General features: G+C 38.3%; 2 protein-coding genes across 8 annotated transcripts in view; one reads left to right on the top strand and one right to left on the bottom strand.

The window, feature by feature from the left end:
* The window catches only part of MRPL13 (mitochondrial ribosomal protein L13), a 45,940-nt gene extending 45,788 nt beyond the window's left edge, over positions 1–152 (bottom strand). For all 7 annotated transcript variants that reach the window (XR_774954.1, XM_010576964.1, XM_010576967.1 and 4 more), the window contains exon 1: positions 79–152. Coding sequence is in view for 6 of the 7 variants with exons in the window: in XM_010576964.1 (XP_010575266.1) it covers positions 79–105 (27 nt within the window). In the remaining variant the exon portion in view is untranslated. The remainder of the gene's footprint in view (positions 1–78) is intronic.
* Positions 153–285: 133 nt separating this feature from the next.
* MTBP (MDM2 binding protein) overlaps positions 286–19,171 on the top strand; it is a 31,721-nt gene continuing 12,835 nt past the window's right edge. Inside the window, exons 1-16 of the mRNA XM_010577122.1 lie at positions 286–367; positions 834–914; positions 1,903–1,976; positions 2,099–2,244; positions 2,733–2,791; positions 3,689–3,833; positions 5,350–5,467; positions 6,043–6,177; positions 6,959–7,053; positions 7,820–7,892; positions 9,512–9,629; positions 14,196–14,369; positions 15,527–15,640; positions 16,986–17,150; positions 17,514–17,607; positions 18,984–19,139. Coding sequence (XP_010575424.1) covers positions 286–367; positions 834–914; positions 1,903–1,976; positions 2,099–2,244; positions 2,733–2,791; positions 3,689–3,833; positions 5,350–5,467; positions 6,043–6,177; positions 6,959–7,053; positions 7,820–7,892; positions 9,512–9,629; positions 14,196–14,369; positions 15,527–15,640; positions 16,986–17,150; positions 17,514–17,607; positions 18,984–19,139 — 1,829 coding nt within the window. The remainder of the gene's footprint in view (positions 368–833; positions 915–1,902; positions 1,977–2,098; positions 2,245–2,732; positions 2,792–3,688; positions 3,834–5,349; positions 5,468–6,042; positions 6,178–6,958; positions 7,054–7,819; positions 7,893–9,511; positions 9,630–14,195; positions 14,370–15,526; positions 15,641–16,985; positions 17,151–17,513; positions 17,608–18,983; positions 19,140–19,171) is intronic.

Here is a 19,171-nt window from a genome sequence, read left to right as displayed (position 1 = left end):
GCCGCCGCCGCCGCCTGCCCTCGGAGGCGGCGGCCGCCCCGGCACAGCCTGGCCCGAGGGGGAGAGGGCCGCGCTCACCTGGGCCGCCTTGGTGTAACTGGCCATGGCCGCCCTCCCGCCGCGGCTGAGGGGAAGGGAAGACGGAGCCCCTTGGCCGCCGCACCGGCGGGAAGCGGAAGCGCTGCCCTGCGAGGGGCGGTGCAAGGGCGGCAGCGCGGGACGTTCGGAGCGGCGGCGGCTCCGTCCCGCCCGCGTCCCCGTCCCCGTCCCCGTCCCCGCCCGGCCATGGACCGCTACGTCCTGCTCCTGAGCTGGGGCGAGCGCAGGGGCGAGGGTGCTGCGGCGGGCGGCCCCGGGCCCGGAGCAGGTACCGCCGCGGGGAGGAGGGGGCCCGGGGGGTCCGGAGGCCGCGGCGTGTGGGGAGCCGCCTGCCGCGGGGCCCAGCGAGCTCGCTTAACCAGGGCTTTTCTTTACGGTCGCTGCTCTGGGATCTGCGGCCCTGCCGGCTTTTCTGGATCCCTACCTCGTTAAATCCCCCCTTTATTTTTTTTACTTTCGGACTAAAAGTCTTTAATGGCTTAAGCTCTCAGAAGTTTAGGGCGTTTTGTGTTTTGCTGTGACGCTGCTATATGACTCGGTAGAGCCTTCCCGAGACGTGCACTACTTTAATGAGAACTTTACAAAATTCGTCTTCTTAAACTCCTGCAAATCTGTAGTCGACAGGTTTCTTTTAAAACTAAACTTTAACTGAACTTTATCCTGTATTTGCAAGAAAGCAGCACTTAACTTCTGTAATTCACTATCTTTAAGAAAAACTTTTTTTTTTTTTCCAGCTGGGGCTGCTGCAACCCTTTATCAGTTCCTGAAAGCAAGCTGTAAATCATCTATAAATGCAGATGTGAGCATATTCCCAGGTAAATAGAGTGATGTGCAGTAAGGTCAGGCAAATTTTATCAAGGAATCGGCCTAGGCACGTTTTATGATCTGGGTGAAACAAGTCAGAAACTTAAGGGAACCCAATTTCTGCAGTGTGCCTAAACCTGCAAGTTGGACTGCTCCTGCTGGTACTGTTTCTGTGGAGAACTGATGTCATTTCAGCAGCTGAGGTGTTAGGAGGTGATTAAATAGATTGGACACAAGAAATGAAAGAGAGGAGTTTTGTAAGGTTGACAAATTTGAATACAACTTAGCAAGGAAGAGTAGGAAAGGGCTTGTTTCTCATGTCAGTGGGCAGCTTGATATTTTCATTACTCCTGTGATGTCTTCGAATTTTTTCAGTGGAAGCAATATTTGTCTGTTGGGTATTAATTCAGAACCCTAATCCATGAATACTTATTCAAGGATTTTATCATCTTAAAATAGATTTCTGAAGATCTGCTTTACTACTTTTAGGGGCCGGGTGTTTGGGTTTTTTTCTTTACTTGGTTTGGTATCTAGTGTTGAGCTGTTAAGGCTCATCTTGTCACAGCTGTCATATAATTGTGATTCATGTGGGGAAACCACTATAAGTTGTTAAAATTCATGAAGATGGGAATGTTAAGCTCTTTTCAACTTCTGTGCTTTTTATTGCATAGAAATGTTGAGACAGCATCTCATTTTGTGAACTGTGTAAACCGTATTTATGAAAGTTGTGATTTAGTTCAGGTTTGATACAACTGCTGCAAATGGAGAGCAATATTGCCCAGAATGGAGAAGAGATCAAAGATTTTCTTACTTATTAACAGTCAGAGGTTCAGACACCTTAACATGTTTAGAACTTAATTATAATGCCAAAGGAAAGTAGAACTCGAGTCATTGTGGCACATTAAATGACTCAGTCTTTTAACAGAGTTGTTCATTATGATAGGAAGAACAGATTGTAGTGGACTGATTATTTTAAATAATTGTATTATCTCTTTGCAGCGTGTTCGGTGGCTGGTATTCCAGGTGTAAAGAAATGGTATTTTGCAAGTCATGTTATATGCGGTTATTATCAGGTAAGACTTTCCCCCCCCCCCCCCGAATGTAAGTTCCTCAACTGTCTGCCTGTCTCTAGTGCAAGTTAAAACTGTGATGTTCAAAATTGTTTTTGCTTAATTAATTAGTTTTGCTTGATTAGTTCTGCAGTTCTGACTGGGAGGAAATAAATTTTGACACACAGAAAAATGACGACTGTCTCCAAACAAGTATTGACGAATGCCTGGGAGCCATACAAAATTTTGAGGAGGATGACAATAACAGTAGAGAGTCACTGTCTATGACTGAGTATGCATTATTATTATTTTTACTGAAAGTATAGTGATCTGACATTTAACAGTAATAACCCAAGGGATCAAGAAAGCTTAAGAAGTAAAAGTTATTACCAAAGCAACAGTTAACTATGAACAATCCCCTACTACTACTGAAAATAATTCTATTTTGTTTAACATAGCTTTAATTTTTTTAGCTACAGATTTTTTTTATAGAATAACTGAACAGTTTCCTAAAAGCTGATGGTTATATATACAAAAAGAAGTTTCTTGCTAATCTGTCTTGAATCCTACTTCCAGTTTTACTGCAGATTGTTTTGAAGTCATTTAGCCTACTTCTGCCTCAGTAAAAGGGGAGATAAGTATATCTTGTTGCCTAGGTATGTTTGTGCAGAATTTTAAAGATTTAAGATACTTACACCAGGTAGTATTCATTAGTTGTAACTTTTTGTTTTGAAATGACTGTTTATATTTTTTTCCAACCACGTTGCTCTTTATTTTCAGTATCTATGATGAAGCTGCAGAAAGTCTGCATCAGTTAGCTGATAAACTGCCTGCCCCAGGTAATCTCTCTTAAAAAAGCAATCTTAATTGAGTTTTTCTTGTTAGCTATTACTCTAAAAACTCAGCTGGTAAAATCAAAGTCAAATGGAAAAATTCAGAGGATGTTAGTCTGTTAGCGAATTAACTTGTGTGCAGCTCCTGCAAGTAGTTTAAGGAACCTGAGCATGATTGGCCTTGCAAATCAGATTATGGACTAGTTTGCTGCTTGTTTCTCTGGAAGGCTGTATTTCTGTAGAATTTAAGGTAGCTATTTATATAATTAATTTTCCATCTCAAATGGCGCCAAAGTAGTAGTAGACGGTAAGCAATATGAAACTCAACATACAACCACAGGAAGTTTCTATGGAAAAAAATGGAAGGTGTTGACGTCAGGCTTACATCTGATTTGCCAGCTGATTGCTTGTGGGCGAGAGCCATGAAGCTGTGAAGGAACATAGATCAGAACTATTGGATTCAGGTTTTGTCAACTGGAGATGCATATCACCTTCCATGTTGGTATTACATAATGTTGCAGTAGTTGATTTGGGATAGCAAAGGAACTGAATGCGGAAAGAATGAGAAACAGTAGTTCAGAGGTGTTGGAAGGAGGAAAATGACATAGCATAGTTGTACTGGAGACAACTCTGATCTGTCAAATACAGTGCTGAGTGGGAGGAGTAACATACAGAACCACTGTAATTGAGTGAATGGCAAAATATTTTGTGTTAATCTAAGAGGAGCAGCAAGAGATGAGCTAAAATGTGGGAAAATGGTTTTAGATCTTGCTGAAGTTACTTGAAGTTGATCTTTAAGGCCATTTTAGTGCAGTCAGTGATAATCAGTACTTTTCTATCTTTAAATAACTGAATCATTTACTGAATAATGGCACCTTGAGTAATATATAACTGTTTTTACAGGCAGAGCAATGGTTGATGTAATACTGCAGGCTGTTGAACAAGATGGACCCAAGTTAAAAGACTGCTTACCTGCTATTGGTGCCCTGAAACACCTGAGAGAATGGCACTCTGCACAAATCACTATTGCAGCAAATGATTCTAAAGGGTATGCCATTTATTTTAGGTCTATAAACAAGGTCACTCTTGTTTTGTGTTAGTATATGTTAGTGGTTTACAATGAAACAGTGTCTTGAGTACTTTACACATATACTTTGAAAATATATAGATTTGCCTTCTATTATCATTTGAGGGGAGGAATTACTCATGCTGATTTATTGTAAATACATGCCCTAACCAGAGGGGCAGGCAAAAAAGCAAGTCCTCTGAAGTTCCTATTTCTATGAGAGCAGAAGATAAAATACTTTCTCTTTCCTTGCCATCACTAGTGGCTTCAGTGTGCATACCATGTTTCGAAGTTGGTCTATGCTACATAGTAACTTGTATTGATTGTAGTTTTGCAGTTTTTGTGAAATGAATATATAACTCTGCTGGTTTTACTTTAAATTTTATACTACCTTTGGTATTGCATTTCAGGGAGGAAAAAAAGAGTGTCTTATTTGTCCCTTTTGAAAATAGGAGTATAAATGCTCAATTACTTCCTGTATGCTTCTGAAGAGTCTTAACACTGAAATTATTAATTCAATTTGAAATTAAGTCCGTAATTTCCTTACTGTCCTCCTCTAACTGACATAAGTAGGCCATGATATGTCTCAATGTAAACCAGAGTGGTTTGTTTGGTTGTTTTTTTTTCTGTGCAGTAAATTATTGTGTGGATATTGAATAACTTGGCAAGGTCTCCTCCACTTCCCCTCCCCTCCAAGATTCCCAAAAGATTCAAGTTTCCTTCATAGAATATGTGGTTAAGCTTAATCCTAAGTTAATAAAACTGTTTAAATTTAAAATGTTGAATGGTCAGTCCTTGGATAGAATAAGCGATATACCGACTATATAGTACTTAAGGTATACGGAGGAAGATAAAACTTATTGCAGTGACTTCCATGAGCGCTTGATCTCAATGCTCATTGATGTCTTCCTGTGCAGCCAGCTTTTGACTGAATACATTTTTCTGCTGCTTTTTATGTAAAATGTGGCCATTTGGGCATACAGTTTCTCTGATGAAAATTCTCTCACTTATTCTTCCTGTTCTGTTGATGGTGCTGATTTCTTTCAGAAAACAGACGGCCAGTAGGACCCACAAATACTGGCTGCTCTTTTTCTGTTGCTGTTGAATTTGGGTAATACTTGTGCTGCAGTCATGTAGTTACAAGGCTAACTACAAATCATCTAGATTGGCCAGTGATGGCTACCTGGCTTTACTCCAGCTTCTAGCACCCAACCTTACTATGGTATGTCTGCAGCTTGCCATTGCCGGTCTTATTTGATGTCTGACAAAGTTCTTTGCTGTCACATTCATGGAGCATATGAACAACTTCCTTTACAGAGCCTGAACCAGCAATTCTGTAATATTTTTCACTTTGTGGAATATAAAGCTGTACATGTTTTTCTTAACATACACAAGACCATACAGTGCTAAGAGGAAGTAGGTAAATTCAGTCAATTTGCACTGCATGTTAATTTGTAATAGCAAATTCGGTAAGATTAATTCTTCCTTATTTTTACAGTAGCTGGCAAAAGATTGCAGACTATCTATCAGCAGACTTTGTATCTTCAGATAATGTTATGAATATTATTGATTTAAAAGAACTCTGGAGAGGAAAGATTCAGATATGTGAAAGAAAGGTAAAGTAACTTTTTTCAGCTATGGTTATTTTTTTAAAGCATCTGTGTACATCGTTTAAAGCATGTGTTGTACAGTGCGTTTTATGCTTTAAGCCAAATTTGTTTTTGACAACGTAATGACAGAGGTAGTGTGCAACATATCTGGGTGGGTGGGAGAACAACTTGCTTTTTAGCATGATGAAAGGATAAATGAGATCAAGGCATCAGGATTTGAATTTCAGAAATCCAGATGCTCTCCTCGAAATATTTGCCTTAGAACTTCTTTTTCAAAATTAGATTGTTTTCTATCTATCGAAAATCATTATGTAACTGTGATTCATTGTTGCAAGCACATGTCTAATGTTTCTGCCAAGACTGATAGCTTTGTGATTGTGAAAGACATTGTTTACATTTTCAGTATTAAGGTTTTGGATATAGTAGTTGGTTATCTAAGTCTACTATTTCTGCCTAGTTTTACAGATCTGCTGGAAACAAAAATAATAATAATAATTTAAAATAGTAATACAAGTAACTGGCTGAAGAGAAATAAATTTTCTCTCTCTTTTGACACATTTATTGTCTCTTCCCCCCCCCAGTTTGGATCAGAAGTTAGGTTTCCAGAATTTTGTATGAAGAGCACTTCAGCAAAGACATTCAGCACTTCACATTTAAGTTCTTGCTGTGCCGCTAAAAAAGAGCGACAATCGAGGAATACTGATGCTTTGCCAGAGGCAAGTATTATTCTTGATCTTTCTTTGAGCCACTAGAATTCATCTGGTTTACTTTCCTGAGAAACTTAGTAATTGGGGAAACCGTAGAACTGAAAGTTAAACATAAAAGTAATGATTGCATAAGATTGAGGAATGCTTCCTTTGTTCATGTGTGTTCTCAAAACAGGTCCTTAAAACTTCATCTGTTTGTTCTTAGGAATGTGATACCAAAGTTTTTTTCAAATAGAAATTGAGACTTTATTCAATCTTAATACTCAAAGTATGTAATTTATTTATGAATTCTGTATTTATCTAACTTTTTCTACTTAAAAGGTTTGTTTGTTTGTTTTAATTACTGTTACTGTTTCATGTTTTCCACTGGAAGTAGATATTTGATGGGAACTCCAGAATTATATTTACTGATGAAAACAAAATGAGTGCTTATGAAAACCGGTATCAGTTAAGAGATTATTATTTTCATTGTTAAAATATGTACATTTTGGATTGCATTTGCCTGTTCCTGGTAGATCTTATTTTTTCTTTGTCTTTGAATAAGAGTTGCAACCCATTTGATGCACATGGTTGACATTCTAGAAAGTAAGCTTTATTAAACAGAATTAAATACCTTCCTTTTTTTTATATAATTATGTTTAATATGGTATTGTGAAATGTTTTTATATTCCTTTATACCTCTTTCAGATGTACTTGTAAGGCAAATGCCTCCAGCAAAACACTTGAGGAAGTTCTACTGAGATAACATCGTATATAGTGTTACAGATTTTTTGATTTGATCTCTTTTCAGGTTTTTCATTACTATGGTCCTGCACTAGAATTTTTACAGATGGTGGTGCTCTCTGATCTACCTTCCTTTTTTATATCAGATCTGGAATTTGAGCTGTATCCTTTTTTAAGGATCTAAACTATTACTGATAATAGTCTATAGCAGAAAGAAAACAATCAGGATCTACCCATGCAAGCAACACATGAGGATTGGCAAAGGCTCATTCCATTCTAGCCTGCCAATATAGTCATAGTGATTCTTCACGACTGGATTTTTTTCATGTTGAAATTTAAATTACACTAACAATAACCAGCTATTTTTGATATTATTGCACATACACTTTGTTGGCGTGTATGCTATTTGTGGGGAAAGAATAGAGAAATATTAACTACTGTGTAAGTTTAAAAAAACCCAAGCCTTATTCATTAATGCATATAGCATCCTACACAATATAGAAACATTTTTCCACAAATCATGTTTTCATTGTGTAGTGCAAAATCTGTGGCAAGGTATAGCAGAGGAGTTGTGTATGCTGCAGAGATCTCAAGGTATATTCCTATTGGTTTTAAATGTATGTACTTTTGGTACTAGTCTCGGTGTAACAGTAGTAGCTTAGGCTGTATAAGTCTGCCAGGATTTTGAATATATAAATATCTGTTTATGCCTGCCTATATTAAAGATGTCAGTGGTGTATTTCCTCATACAACATTTCCAAGTGTACTACTTTGCCTGGAAAGGTGAGTTTCATATATTTGTGGTACTGGAGTATCAAATATTAGACACTTGCAGTCCTGATTTGAAATATGATTTTAACATGATTTGTAAAATAGAGATGCATACCGTTCTTTGGAAAGGTGAGGTTCCTTAAGTTGTTCTGTTCAGGAGCCTGGCAGGAAAGAGTATCAAGGAGACATCTACACTGCTTTTGGACCAGATATCTTCTCTCTCTGGGAAGGTAAAAACTTCTTTATATTTAGGTATAGCAGAAAAATGAAGATACATATGTTTCTCACAAAAGGCACAAGAATAATATTTTGAAACCTAGTCTTTGTGTAAGCTGCTTCAATTCTAAAAGCAAAAGTTCTAAAGCAATTTTGGCTTTTAAAGGTTCATGCTACACAGGTCCTGACAATTTGTAAGCCCACTGAACATTTTTCTCTTTACCTTAGCTAAGCTTCGATCTCCTAAAACATTTTGTAACTTTTAATCCTATCCTGACAGATAATTTCTGTGCTATCATAATTCAACTATTTTTTTAGCAAAAGGCAGGCATGTGTGCAGCCTACAAAATGTATCTAGCTAGTCTGAAGTGGTAAGCTTTTTTATTTTGCATGTGCATATTCTGCTTTTCCATTCTGGTTTTGGATAAAAGGAGTTCTTGAAACATTTACAAGCCTACTTCCATCCACCCACCCACCCGCCCCACCCCACTTGGAATAACAGTATGATTATTCATTAGTTTGAAGATGTTTTTCCTGAATGTTTAAGGTAATGTATGCTTGTTTAGGAAAGGTTTTTTTAGTGTTTATAAAATAAATCTGTGCTAATCAAAACAACTTGCAATGTAAAAGTGCTGATACAGTTATAATGAATAACTTCTTTATTTACTATGGAGACAGTGTTCCATTATCAGGCTGTATGTTTCATCTTCAGCTTGTTATTTAGGTTTTTTAGTAACTTTTTTCTCCCCTGCCACTCCATTCTCCATTATGCTTAGCCAGAAAAGAAAGAAGTCCTTTTTCTAATGTTGTACCAAAAATATTTTTTTGAATAGTTTTATATTGGTAAATATCACAGGTAATTTTCATTTTACATGAGGATACTGAACATTTGGTCAAATACCTTTCACAGTCTAAGAGCTTGGATTTCTACTAGCTCTTTTAAAGAAAAAGCCAAAACAGTTAAAACACATTCTCAGGCTACTTTTTAGAGTCTGCACATGTTGAATTGAATATGTTTTCAAGATAACAATTTCTTGTAGGGATTTTTTTTTTCAGTCTACTACTGGAAATATTATGCATTTGTAGGCTTTTCTAATAGCCGTAAAAGCATTGTTTTATTGCTTGAGTATTCAAATACTTATGCATTTTTTCTATTAGTGCTTATTGGCCTGAAATTTACTTAGAGATATAAACATAGTCCAGTATCTCATTAACTGAAGAGGATAACATGTAGGGAGGAAAAAAATTACATGTTTTTCAAAGGAATGCAGAGTCACTGATGCCAACTCTATCTTTGAATTCTCTATTCATTCTGGATACTACTTTACCGAAGTGTGTTTAGCCAGATTATTGAAAGACTTGTAATAGGTAACAGATACCTTTTTATGTATGAAATAGAAATTCAGCAGTTAATCATCTCTTAACTGGAGCAAAAAATAAGCACCATTTGCTTCAGTGTCAAATGCTGTTCCATCTCAATTGAAGTGAATGACAGAAGTGTTAAGTAAAGATGTTTTTCTTCAGTATTGTATTGTACTTGTATTTGAAATAATGCCAAATCAGTAGCTCAAGAATGAAATGCAAAACAGGTTTCAGTAATATTGCATGTATTGTATTTGCTGTCATTATTTAGGTGGGAGCTTTGTTTACATTGCCATGTAACGTAAGCAGTGTAGTGATCCCATCCCCTGCCCAGCTGAGTACCAAGAAATGGAAAGAATATATGGCTAGGAAACCCAAGGTCATTACTGGTAGGTAAAAGGAAGATGACTACAGGTATATTTTGTTGTAGTTATATGTGTACGTGTATATATGTATATATGTGGTGAGGTTTTTTCTATACATTTGGGATGCCCTTTTTTTCTTCAATGAAATTAAGTCAGTGATGGTAATCTTCATTGACACAAAAGTTTTTGGTGAATGCAAGTTCAGCTACACAGACTTGTTGTAGAGGAAAATTGATAATAACATCATGGCAAGCTTTAGGGAAACAACGCATTTCCTCTAACACATTTCTGTGTCCTATCTGTCAGCTAAGATCCAGCTTTCTCACACCTTTCTAAGGTGATTGTACAATCCATGGGCAAAGAGGTTTGCTTCTACAGATGGAAATCCAGTGTCCTTCACTTAGGTGCTTCCCTTCTCACTTAAGCATTTCCAGAGGTTCTTCAGTGCACTTGCATTTAATGTCAACCTCTTCTTGGGAAAATACAGAACATCAGGAAATGCTGGATGCTTCCATTCACCTGAGAGCCTGTGTGCTTAACTAGTGGTTGAGGATGTGCTTCTTCTTCCTTATGGGGCTGTACTGATGGCAGGCGACTCCTCTTATGCATTGTGCCAATGCTTAGAAATTCTGGTCAGAAAGTGAGAGAACAGAATCAGTGCAGATCAAGACCGGGTAGAATTTCTCAGTCAGCCAGTATATATGCCCTGTGAGTGTAGGCACTGTGCAAGTAGTAACTGAGGTTTGTAGGGACTTGAAAACATCAGGCTAAATGGAGCTTGGTGATAGCCCAGTGCTTAAAGTACTTATCTAGGACAGGACAAGATGTAGGATTCTGCTGCCTTATGTGATTTTGTTGTGTATACAGAGGTCTAATATATAATTCATGCAGATTCCAAGGAACAGTGACTTCTGTTGCCAACTGAAGACAGTGTTTGTAAAGAACTATGCAGATGAGGATGGCTGACAGACTGGTATTTTTTTAGGTTTTGGAACAGGCAAAAAATTGAGAGGAATTAGGAAGAGCTGTGTAACAGGGCAAGAAGCTTAATTTTGTGGAGTGGGTGCTGGCAGTTAAGGGATAAGCTGCTGCCCGAGCATTCACACACCAATCAAGGAGTCGCGCGCACACCACTGAGACTTTCAGTGCTAGGACCGGAGTCCCTTCGCAGCAGGCGACTCCAGGGAGCTGACGGGTGCCCCTTCCGACTCCTCACACACACACGCTCACCCTCGGGCACTGCTTCTCCCCTTAGGCTCAACCCTAGGTTCCCCGAAGCAGAATCTCTAATCAAGTCCTACGAATTAGAAAGCGTGATTTATTCTATCTATGATGCACAAATTTGGACAGCTTAAGCTTTCCAAATTACAGCTTCATAATCTTATCCCAGTATTGCCACGTGCTGTTTACATCCTGTTTGGGTGTGCTCCTCTCTCATGCAGCTTAGTTTGCCACCTTTTGTAACACAGTATATAGATTTAAAATGATCTCTGCCTGTTTGGAGGTGGTAGAGCAGAGAGGGTGTGATTATAGAGCTGGATCACAGCAGCAGCATTTATACTGGAGAGATTCTGCTGATGCAGTCAAATGAGCACAAGATCCCCAGTGTCTGCACGACCTTTGTCCTGTGCTCCAGTGGAAGGGTTTTGTAAAAGTATTAACTATAATGTGATCAGTAGTACACAATAGATTCTTATTAGGCCTCTTGAGCAAAATTTAGAATAGGAGGAGAAACATGGCCATTTAAACGTATTTGCTCATGTAGTTGAAAACTGTTTATTTTTTAGTGGCTACCACCAATCTGACTATATTAAGGATTTGCAAATCCGTAATCTCTTCAGTCTGCGGGAAGGTGTAATTCTTTGAATTGGTTGTTCTCAAACACTAATTAAGATTAAAATGAGAAATAAAAGCTTTCCCCTGAGGTATCAGCTTTGAGATGCCAAGATAAACTGGAAAAGGAAAATATTTCAAATTACTAGGGGAACAGGGAACAGGACAATAGTGAAAATGTGTCTGGAATCTTTTTTTCTTTCTTGTTCTTGTCTTTCTCCTTTTTTCCCTGTATTTATATATTGAGGTAGTGGGATTTTGCCTCTTCCCTTCCCCCTCCAACTTAAACTTTTCAAGAAACACTCGAATACTTCATATTTGTTACTAACAAAAATTTGTAATATTAATAAAAATGTTGTGGTTTAAGCTGAGCCAGCAACAAAGCACCAAAAAGCCGCTTGCTCCTCCCCGCAAGCCCCGGTGGGATTGGGAGGAGAAAATATAAAGAAAAGCTCGTGGGTTGAGGTAAGGACAGGGAGGCATCACTTACCACTTATGGTCACAGGCAAAAGACAGACTCAACTTGGAGAAGAAACAAAATCAATTCGATTTACTACAAATAAAATCAAAACAAGGATACTGAGAAGTAAAACCCAAACCTTAGAACACCTTCCCCCCACCCTTCCCTCCTTCCCGGCTCAACTCCACTCCCAGTTTTCTCTACCTCCTCCCCCCCAGCGGCGCAGGGGGACAGGGAATGGGGGTTGCTGTCAGTTTGTTAACTGATCAGAAAGTAACTCCCAAAACACACGAAGTATGTTTAGAGAGGAGACATGGCTTTATTCTGTGCAGGTGCAAGGTTGAAGATTTCCACAAATCGAGCACACCTTCTGAAGCTGTCAGTCCATACTCACACACTACAGTTAAAGCACCACGCCTATCTAATACATATGTTCTGCCTAACTATTGCATATTCATTAAGTTGAGCAAGCATGACGTTCTCTTGAGCAATCATCACAGAGTCTCCTATGCCAGCGCGGGGGTCCGTGGTGGTCTTCGGTGGTCCTTTGGGGAAAAATGCCCCTACTCCTTTTGTCCTTTTATGGTCATGCATCGTCTGAGGACACCAGGGTCTTTTGTTTCTCTTGCTAACGCCTCCTTTCTCTATGGGGAAGAAGGATGTATGTCCTTAATTAGCAAGTCTGTGACTCTGAAATGTGCATTATCTGGTGCCTTGACTATTATCCAAACACTCCTTAAGCATCCTCTATTGTAAGCAGAATCTTAAACTAGATAAGCTTTACCTTAAGTACCCTAACCTTCTTATTTGTTAATCAGTCTTTTGAATGCTTGAGGCAACGAGTTAATGTCTCTGCCACTCCTTCCTCCTTCTGGGGGGGGGGGGGATCCAGCGTGGGACCCCACGGGAGACAGTCCTTCACCACCTTCTCCATCGTGAGTCCTTTCCGCAGGCTGCAGTTCCTCACAAACTTCCCTGGCCTGGGTCCTTTCCGCGGGCCGATCTTCAGTCCCAGCCTGCTCCAGCGCGGGCTTTCCCACAGAGTCCCGGCCATCTTGGGGGGCCCCCGCTCCCCTCCCTGGGCTGGGGGGGACAGCCTGCCGTCTCACCACGGGCTGCAGGGGCATCAACCTCCTCCCCCACTCCTCCTCCCCTCCTTCCTCACTGACCATGGTGTCTGCAGAGGGGCTCCCCTCACATTCCAGTCCCCCCACTCACTGCAGGTTCCCCTTCTTAAATCCGTTCTCCCCGAGGCGCTACCACCATCACTGACGGGCTCGGCCTGGGCCAGCGGCGGGTCCGACTTGGAGCCGGGGAAGCTTCCAGCAGCTTCTCACAGGAGCCGGCCCTGCAGCCCCTCCCCGGCTACCAAAAAAACCGCACCACACAAACCTAATAGAAAACGTCAAGCTCTTCTTGAGTTATTTATTGAGACAGTACTGCAAATATCTTATGAAATTAAGTGATTTGACTTTTAAAACTTAGTACATCAAGAAGTATTCATTCTTTCCATTTCTACATCTACCAAAGATGTGTGTAAAAAGATAGCAAACCCATCCTTTCACTGTTATTATCAAGTCCTACATTAACTTATTTTCAAAACTGCATAGTCTATGCCAGTGTTTAAAAATAGAATGTGTTTGTCTCTCACCCAAGCTATGCACAAGTGTAAAGCAGCGAGTGAAACTTACTAATGAATAATGCAGCTTCCTTGGGAAGAGTGTACAGTATTTCCTTTTCTTCTACAGATGTATGTTCTTGCAGTGAACACTTTACCATTATTTCAGTCCACATATGCAAAAATGCCTGTTTTTACCTAGCAGAACAGAACCTTCTATAATCAATATATGTATCGGACACTGTTTGCCTAACTCTTTGTTGTTTCATGGTAGAACTGTAACTTTGCCGGTTAAAGGGTTGCCTTTTACTAAGACCAATTAAAGAACTTCTCTTAGTTGGTGGTTGGGGTTTCCAGATCTGCTTTGTAGCCTGCATTAGAAAGGTGGCCCTTGCTACAGTCACAGGAGTTCGGTGCTGGTAACATGCTAACTTTAAGCCAGCAGCTAGTCCAACTCATCTTTGCTGCTGTAGCTCATTTTTTTTTGCATGCTCTTCAGCTTGTAGCTCTTTAAGGGGTAAACACCAGCTGTAGTTAGTGTGTCTCCTAAAAAGACGTTAGTAAGGTTTCTCACAGAACAGAAGAGAGCAAGTGATAGAATTTTGATGGTGGATTATAGCTTGTTCTAAAGCTGTTTTCTTGAGGGTGTTTCACAGTTATGTCCTGATGTTTTTTTAAGTTCCAGAAATTGAACTGAAAGGAGAATCTTGCCGATATTATTTCTTGCTACAAGGCAATGGCTCCGGAGGGTGTAAAGCAACCTTGATTCATTCAGCTAGCCAGATCAATGGTACAGCCACTCTTGCTGCAATAAATGGAAAGCTAAAGACAAAAGCAGAAGAAACAGATTCAAGTAAGAGTTATTACTTATTTATTTAAGAGTACCTGAATGCACGCAAATGCTACTACAATTTATTTGTTGCTTTTATTCATTCTAGTCTGTGTTAAAAAGGAGAAAACAAGGAGGAATATTACATTTTAATGAGTGTATCTATTCTTTAAGCAATGTTTTGTCAAATTGATAAAAATATAATAAGAGCTTGTTTATTCACACAATTTACTGCTACCACATTTTTTAAATTGACTACATAAAGTTGTAGTCAGTCATTTCTCATGACTGTGATTAGTTGTAAATGTTTTAAACTACAGGGACATCCAAGTAATATTAATGCAAATCAAATTTGAAAAAACTTAAAGTTTAAAAAGTATGTGTATTGTTGGTGTAAAGACTGAGCAGCCCATGCCTAAAATCTAAGGAACTGTTTGTTGACAAGCCTATTTCACTGATGATTTAAAATAAAAACTGCAAGGCCAGCAGACAAGTTGAATTCATGATAATGTCTTCAGTTACTTTGCAGATGTCCATATTACTGCAGAGTGGTTAGGGTATGAGCTAGCATGCATATCATACCTATTGGAGCAGCTAAGAGCATGTATGTAGACATTTATTAAGAGTAGTTGTCGTGTTACAACTACATGTACTAGATAACTGCTAATTCGTGTATTTGCTCTCAATAACACTGACAAAGGAAAGGCGCACAGTGACCTGCATGTTACCTGCTTATTTCCTTATTATGAAACGAAATCCGTGTGCGATATGACTGACTGCTTACCATTTGTCCTAATTAAAATCCCATTAGTATGGTGTCAGAAGACTGAAAGTCCTTGACCATATGTTGGGAGAAAACTTTTCTTTCCTGGTATCAAACTTAGGATCTTTTTATCTTCTTTAAATGTCAGTCATGTTAATTGTGTTGTCATTATATTGGTTTTGTACAGAAATTCAGACCCCTATTGCACGTTATCCCCCTGGTGTTCAATTGTAATTCATTTCCTTTTTTTTTTTTTTTTTTTTTTTATGATTAGCCATATTCGAAAGTCTGGTCATTTCCTTTGAATATGAAATTTGTTTATCTGCTGTGTTTATGTCTTCTTTTAAGATGTAGTGACTTGGTGTCTCCAAAGTCCTATGAGGGAATCTTAATAATAAATTTATCCTAATCTGTACAGGCTTCTGTATTGATGACTTTATCAAGTCTCTGCCACGTTTTTGTGGAGAGGAGATTGTACAGAGAGAAAAGAAACTGTCTCGTCTCCAAGTGTTTGCCTTGAAGGAATATCTCAGTAAGTAATGGGGAGAGTACTGGTAGCTCTCAAACTAGTATTTAAAAGGTCTTTATTTCAATGTGACAGCTCACCTTACAAAACTGAGGTGCGTTGATCACTTTGTGAAGAAAATGTGGAGCTTTAAAAATAAACTTTTTGTAGTGTATCTATGATTGTATGTCAGATAATGACTTTTAAATATTGAGGAAAAGAGAACGCTGAACTTAAAGTTAGTGGGTGTTTGTTACACTAATACTCTGAATGTTTGAGCATAGTTTTGGAATAATTCTGTGGTACTTGGCTTTTTCTCTGCTTTGGTTTTTTAATGCTTTTTTTCCTCTAAAACCCTTACTGCTGGATGTGCCTTCTACAAAAATAAGAATTCTGTTTTGGGGTTTTCAGGGGTTTTTATTTTATGGTGTCTTGCAAAAGCCTTAAACAGCAGAGGAGAAGTATGCATTGGAGATTTGTTACACTTATCATGATACATCATTCATAATAATAACTGAAAGGTCATCCTCTGTAGATTTTCATGACTTTGCAGAGAAGTACATTTGACTGTCCTGATTTTTTCTGCCTAAGTCCATTGCTCAGAGACTCAATTAAAACAAAAAATGCTTCTGAGTGATTGGCTAGATCATTGAAAATGGCATACTGTGAAGATAATTTAAGTGTATTATCATTAACAGAATACCAGCTTAAGGAAAATAAGATTTCTGCTGATAGTCTTGTCTTCTACCCCCCACCCATCTTGCAGTCATTCTCAGATTCCTGTCTACTTTAACCCTGAGCTTGGGGCTGCTTTAGAGCTTGTGTTTTAGTTTGTTTTGAGTGGGTTGCCCATTTCGATTAGGATAAAGACTGAATAGGAGCAGTTGGGATTTGCTAGTCATCCTAAATGATATCAGAATTACCTGACCTTTGATACTCTGACCAAAGGGACCGGAACAGGCTATCAGTTATATTGGAGCCACACTCCTGCAACAGCTGTAAAAATAGGTGGGTAGGAGGTTCTGCAAATTGGAGCTTGTCATGTTTAGGCTCAGCAAGCCCAGATGTTTGTCTCTTGGGGATTCAAACCTAGATATACTCAGAAATGCACATATACAGAAATTAAAGGACTGTAAAAAGGTGATTCACATGTGATTTCAGCTATTCTCACTGCTAAGTTTTTTCACTTGCCTATGGAATAAACCACCCATGCCTTGCTTAAGGGTACAATAGTAAGTCTCAGATTAACTTACTTGTGTTATTGTTTTGGGGTGGGGAATTTTCTTGTTTGGTTGGTTTTTAGCAGGCTTCAGTTATTCTTTGTTACTTAGCAGGAGCAGTAGCTTTTCTTTCTTTCTCTTTCCTTTTATAGAGAGAAAGGAATTGACCAAGCAGCCTCCAGTTATTTCTACTGATGAGTTTAAAAACTTGTTAGAACTTACAAGAGAATGTTTTTTGGACCTGTGCAACACTAGTCTACCTAAACCTGTTCTACAGAAGGTTGCAAATAAGACTAGGTCATGCACTGTGATTTCTGGTAAGTATTGTTATTTAGAAAATAGACTGGTTATTCTCCTTTGATGTATTTTCATACCTGTTGTCAATTTCTTACTAAAAGAAGGAGAGTCTTTTACCAAAAGAGGGTAAAATAGAAGGAAAAGTAAAGTAGCTTTTTTAGGCCTTTTTGCAAACCAAAATTAACCTCAGATTAACTATTTCCTTTCTTTTCCTTGCCAAAAAATTATGCAGAAAACATTTCTGATCACAGCACCAGGCAGATTTTCCTTATATTTATGTACTTCTATATATATATAAAGGAGTTTATATACATATATATATTTCTTTAAAGAATAAGACTCTTTATTTCTATTACGGGTTACCCACCATGTATTTCTTGCAGAATCTGATTTAATGGAGCCAAATCCATTGGAGTGGCCAGAAAGACATGTTCTTCAGAATTTGGAAAACTTTGAAAAAAACAAACAAAAAATGAGGTAATGGTTAAATACTGGAGATTTTCTTTGCAGTGACCATTGAACATCACTCTAGAGGAACTGTATAAGTTGATGGCCATTCTGTAAACTGTTTTCAAATATATTGATAGTCTTTCAGAGAAAACATTGCTTAAGGCTAAAACTAAGTTTCTGTCAATTTCCAAAGGTGTATTTTCTTGGTATTTAAAGTAGTATTGTTTTGATTTTTATTGACAAAATGCAACTGAAAGTTAGCTAAAAGTACCATAGTTCCAAAACTAAGTTACCAAAATGGCACTACTAGAAAATAGTAGCCATAGTAGAAAAATACAAAAGCTTTTTTTTTTCTGCCAACATGCCCTGGGGAATAAATAACAAAGACAGAGCAGCAGGTTTTGTCAGCATCTATCAATGTGTTTCTAATCTCCTTATATTTCCTAAATCGTCATTATTTAGTATCAGGTCTCAAGTAATTTTAAAGTAGAATATCCTCTTGGTTTTATGTTTGAAATTTATGTTTAGTTTTGTTTTTCCTTCAGTGCTGTTTAAGTAAAACCTATAGACCTGTGTGTCACAGTACAGCCTATTGATTTCAGTTTAGCTCTCACTTTATATAAGACTTAATGATCTTTGCTAGGTCTTAACATGTTTGCTGACAGACCTTTGGAGCCAGGTATCCAACTGCCTTTTTCTTAGTCACTTCCATCCCATTTTTGTCTTTCAAATACCATAGTTGACCATGGCCTAGATTGGAGTTCTGCGTGTCAAATTCTCACCTTAGATCTCTGCTTTCTCATAGGTATTATTATTATTGGCTTTTGTCTCAAACAGGTAAAAGTTCTTCCTTCTGATTAGCTTTTGAAAAGCTTCCTGAAGGACATTTCTGTTTTGTAGTCAGTTCACGTTTATTTCATTGTATTCTGAACTGGTCAGCATGTTGCTTAACAGTAGAAAGAGAGAACTTTGCTATGACTGAGGACATTAAAAAAAATAGAGTTGAGAGTTGCATGCAGTAGTGGCTTTATGGTTCCTCTGCTGCATATTCTATGTCTCTTTTTTTTTTTTTTAATGGGAATTAATTTTTGATTCTACAGGTCCATAAATGGAAAAATGGGATGGATAATATTCTTCCCATGTTGTATTTCATAACCAAGCTCTAAAATCTGGAAGAAATTACTTCCTTCAGTAGGATGGTAGAGAATTTGCATCAATATACTTTATCATGAACATTCATGCAAATGTTCTTAAGGAGCAACCTTGTTCATTCTACTTTGGAAATACGTTTAATTGCTCCATACTAGCAATGATTTATTTTTTCTTTTTTTAATACAACAAGATTACTACATTGAAAAGAAAAAAAAATAATCTTAGATTGGTCTTTCTTTTCCTTTTTTCAGAGTTTCTATGTTTGCACATTCATCTGAGCAATTGCTGGGGCATAAAGATAGCCAGCGGGAGTCATTGACGTTGCTCGATGCTAAAGAATTACTGAAATATTTCACACCCGAAGGGCTACCAGTTGGTGATCTTCAGCCACTACAAATTCCCAAACGGTATGAATCAAGCATGTTAAAACCACTGAAGA

Source organism: Haliaeetus leucocephalus, unplaced genomic scaffold (assembly GCF_000737465.1).
Source record: "Haliaeetus leucocephalus isolate CR32 unplaced genomic scaffold, Haliaeetus_leucocephalus-4.0 Scaffold555, whole genome shotgun sequence".
Lineage (NCBI taxonomy): Eukaryota > Metazoa > Chordata > Aves > Accipitriformes > Accipitridae > Haliaeetus > Haliaeetus leucocephalus.
This window is presented reverse-complemented; position numbering and strand designations above follow the sequence as displayed.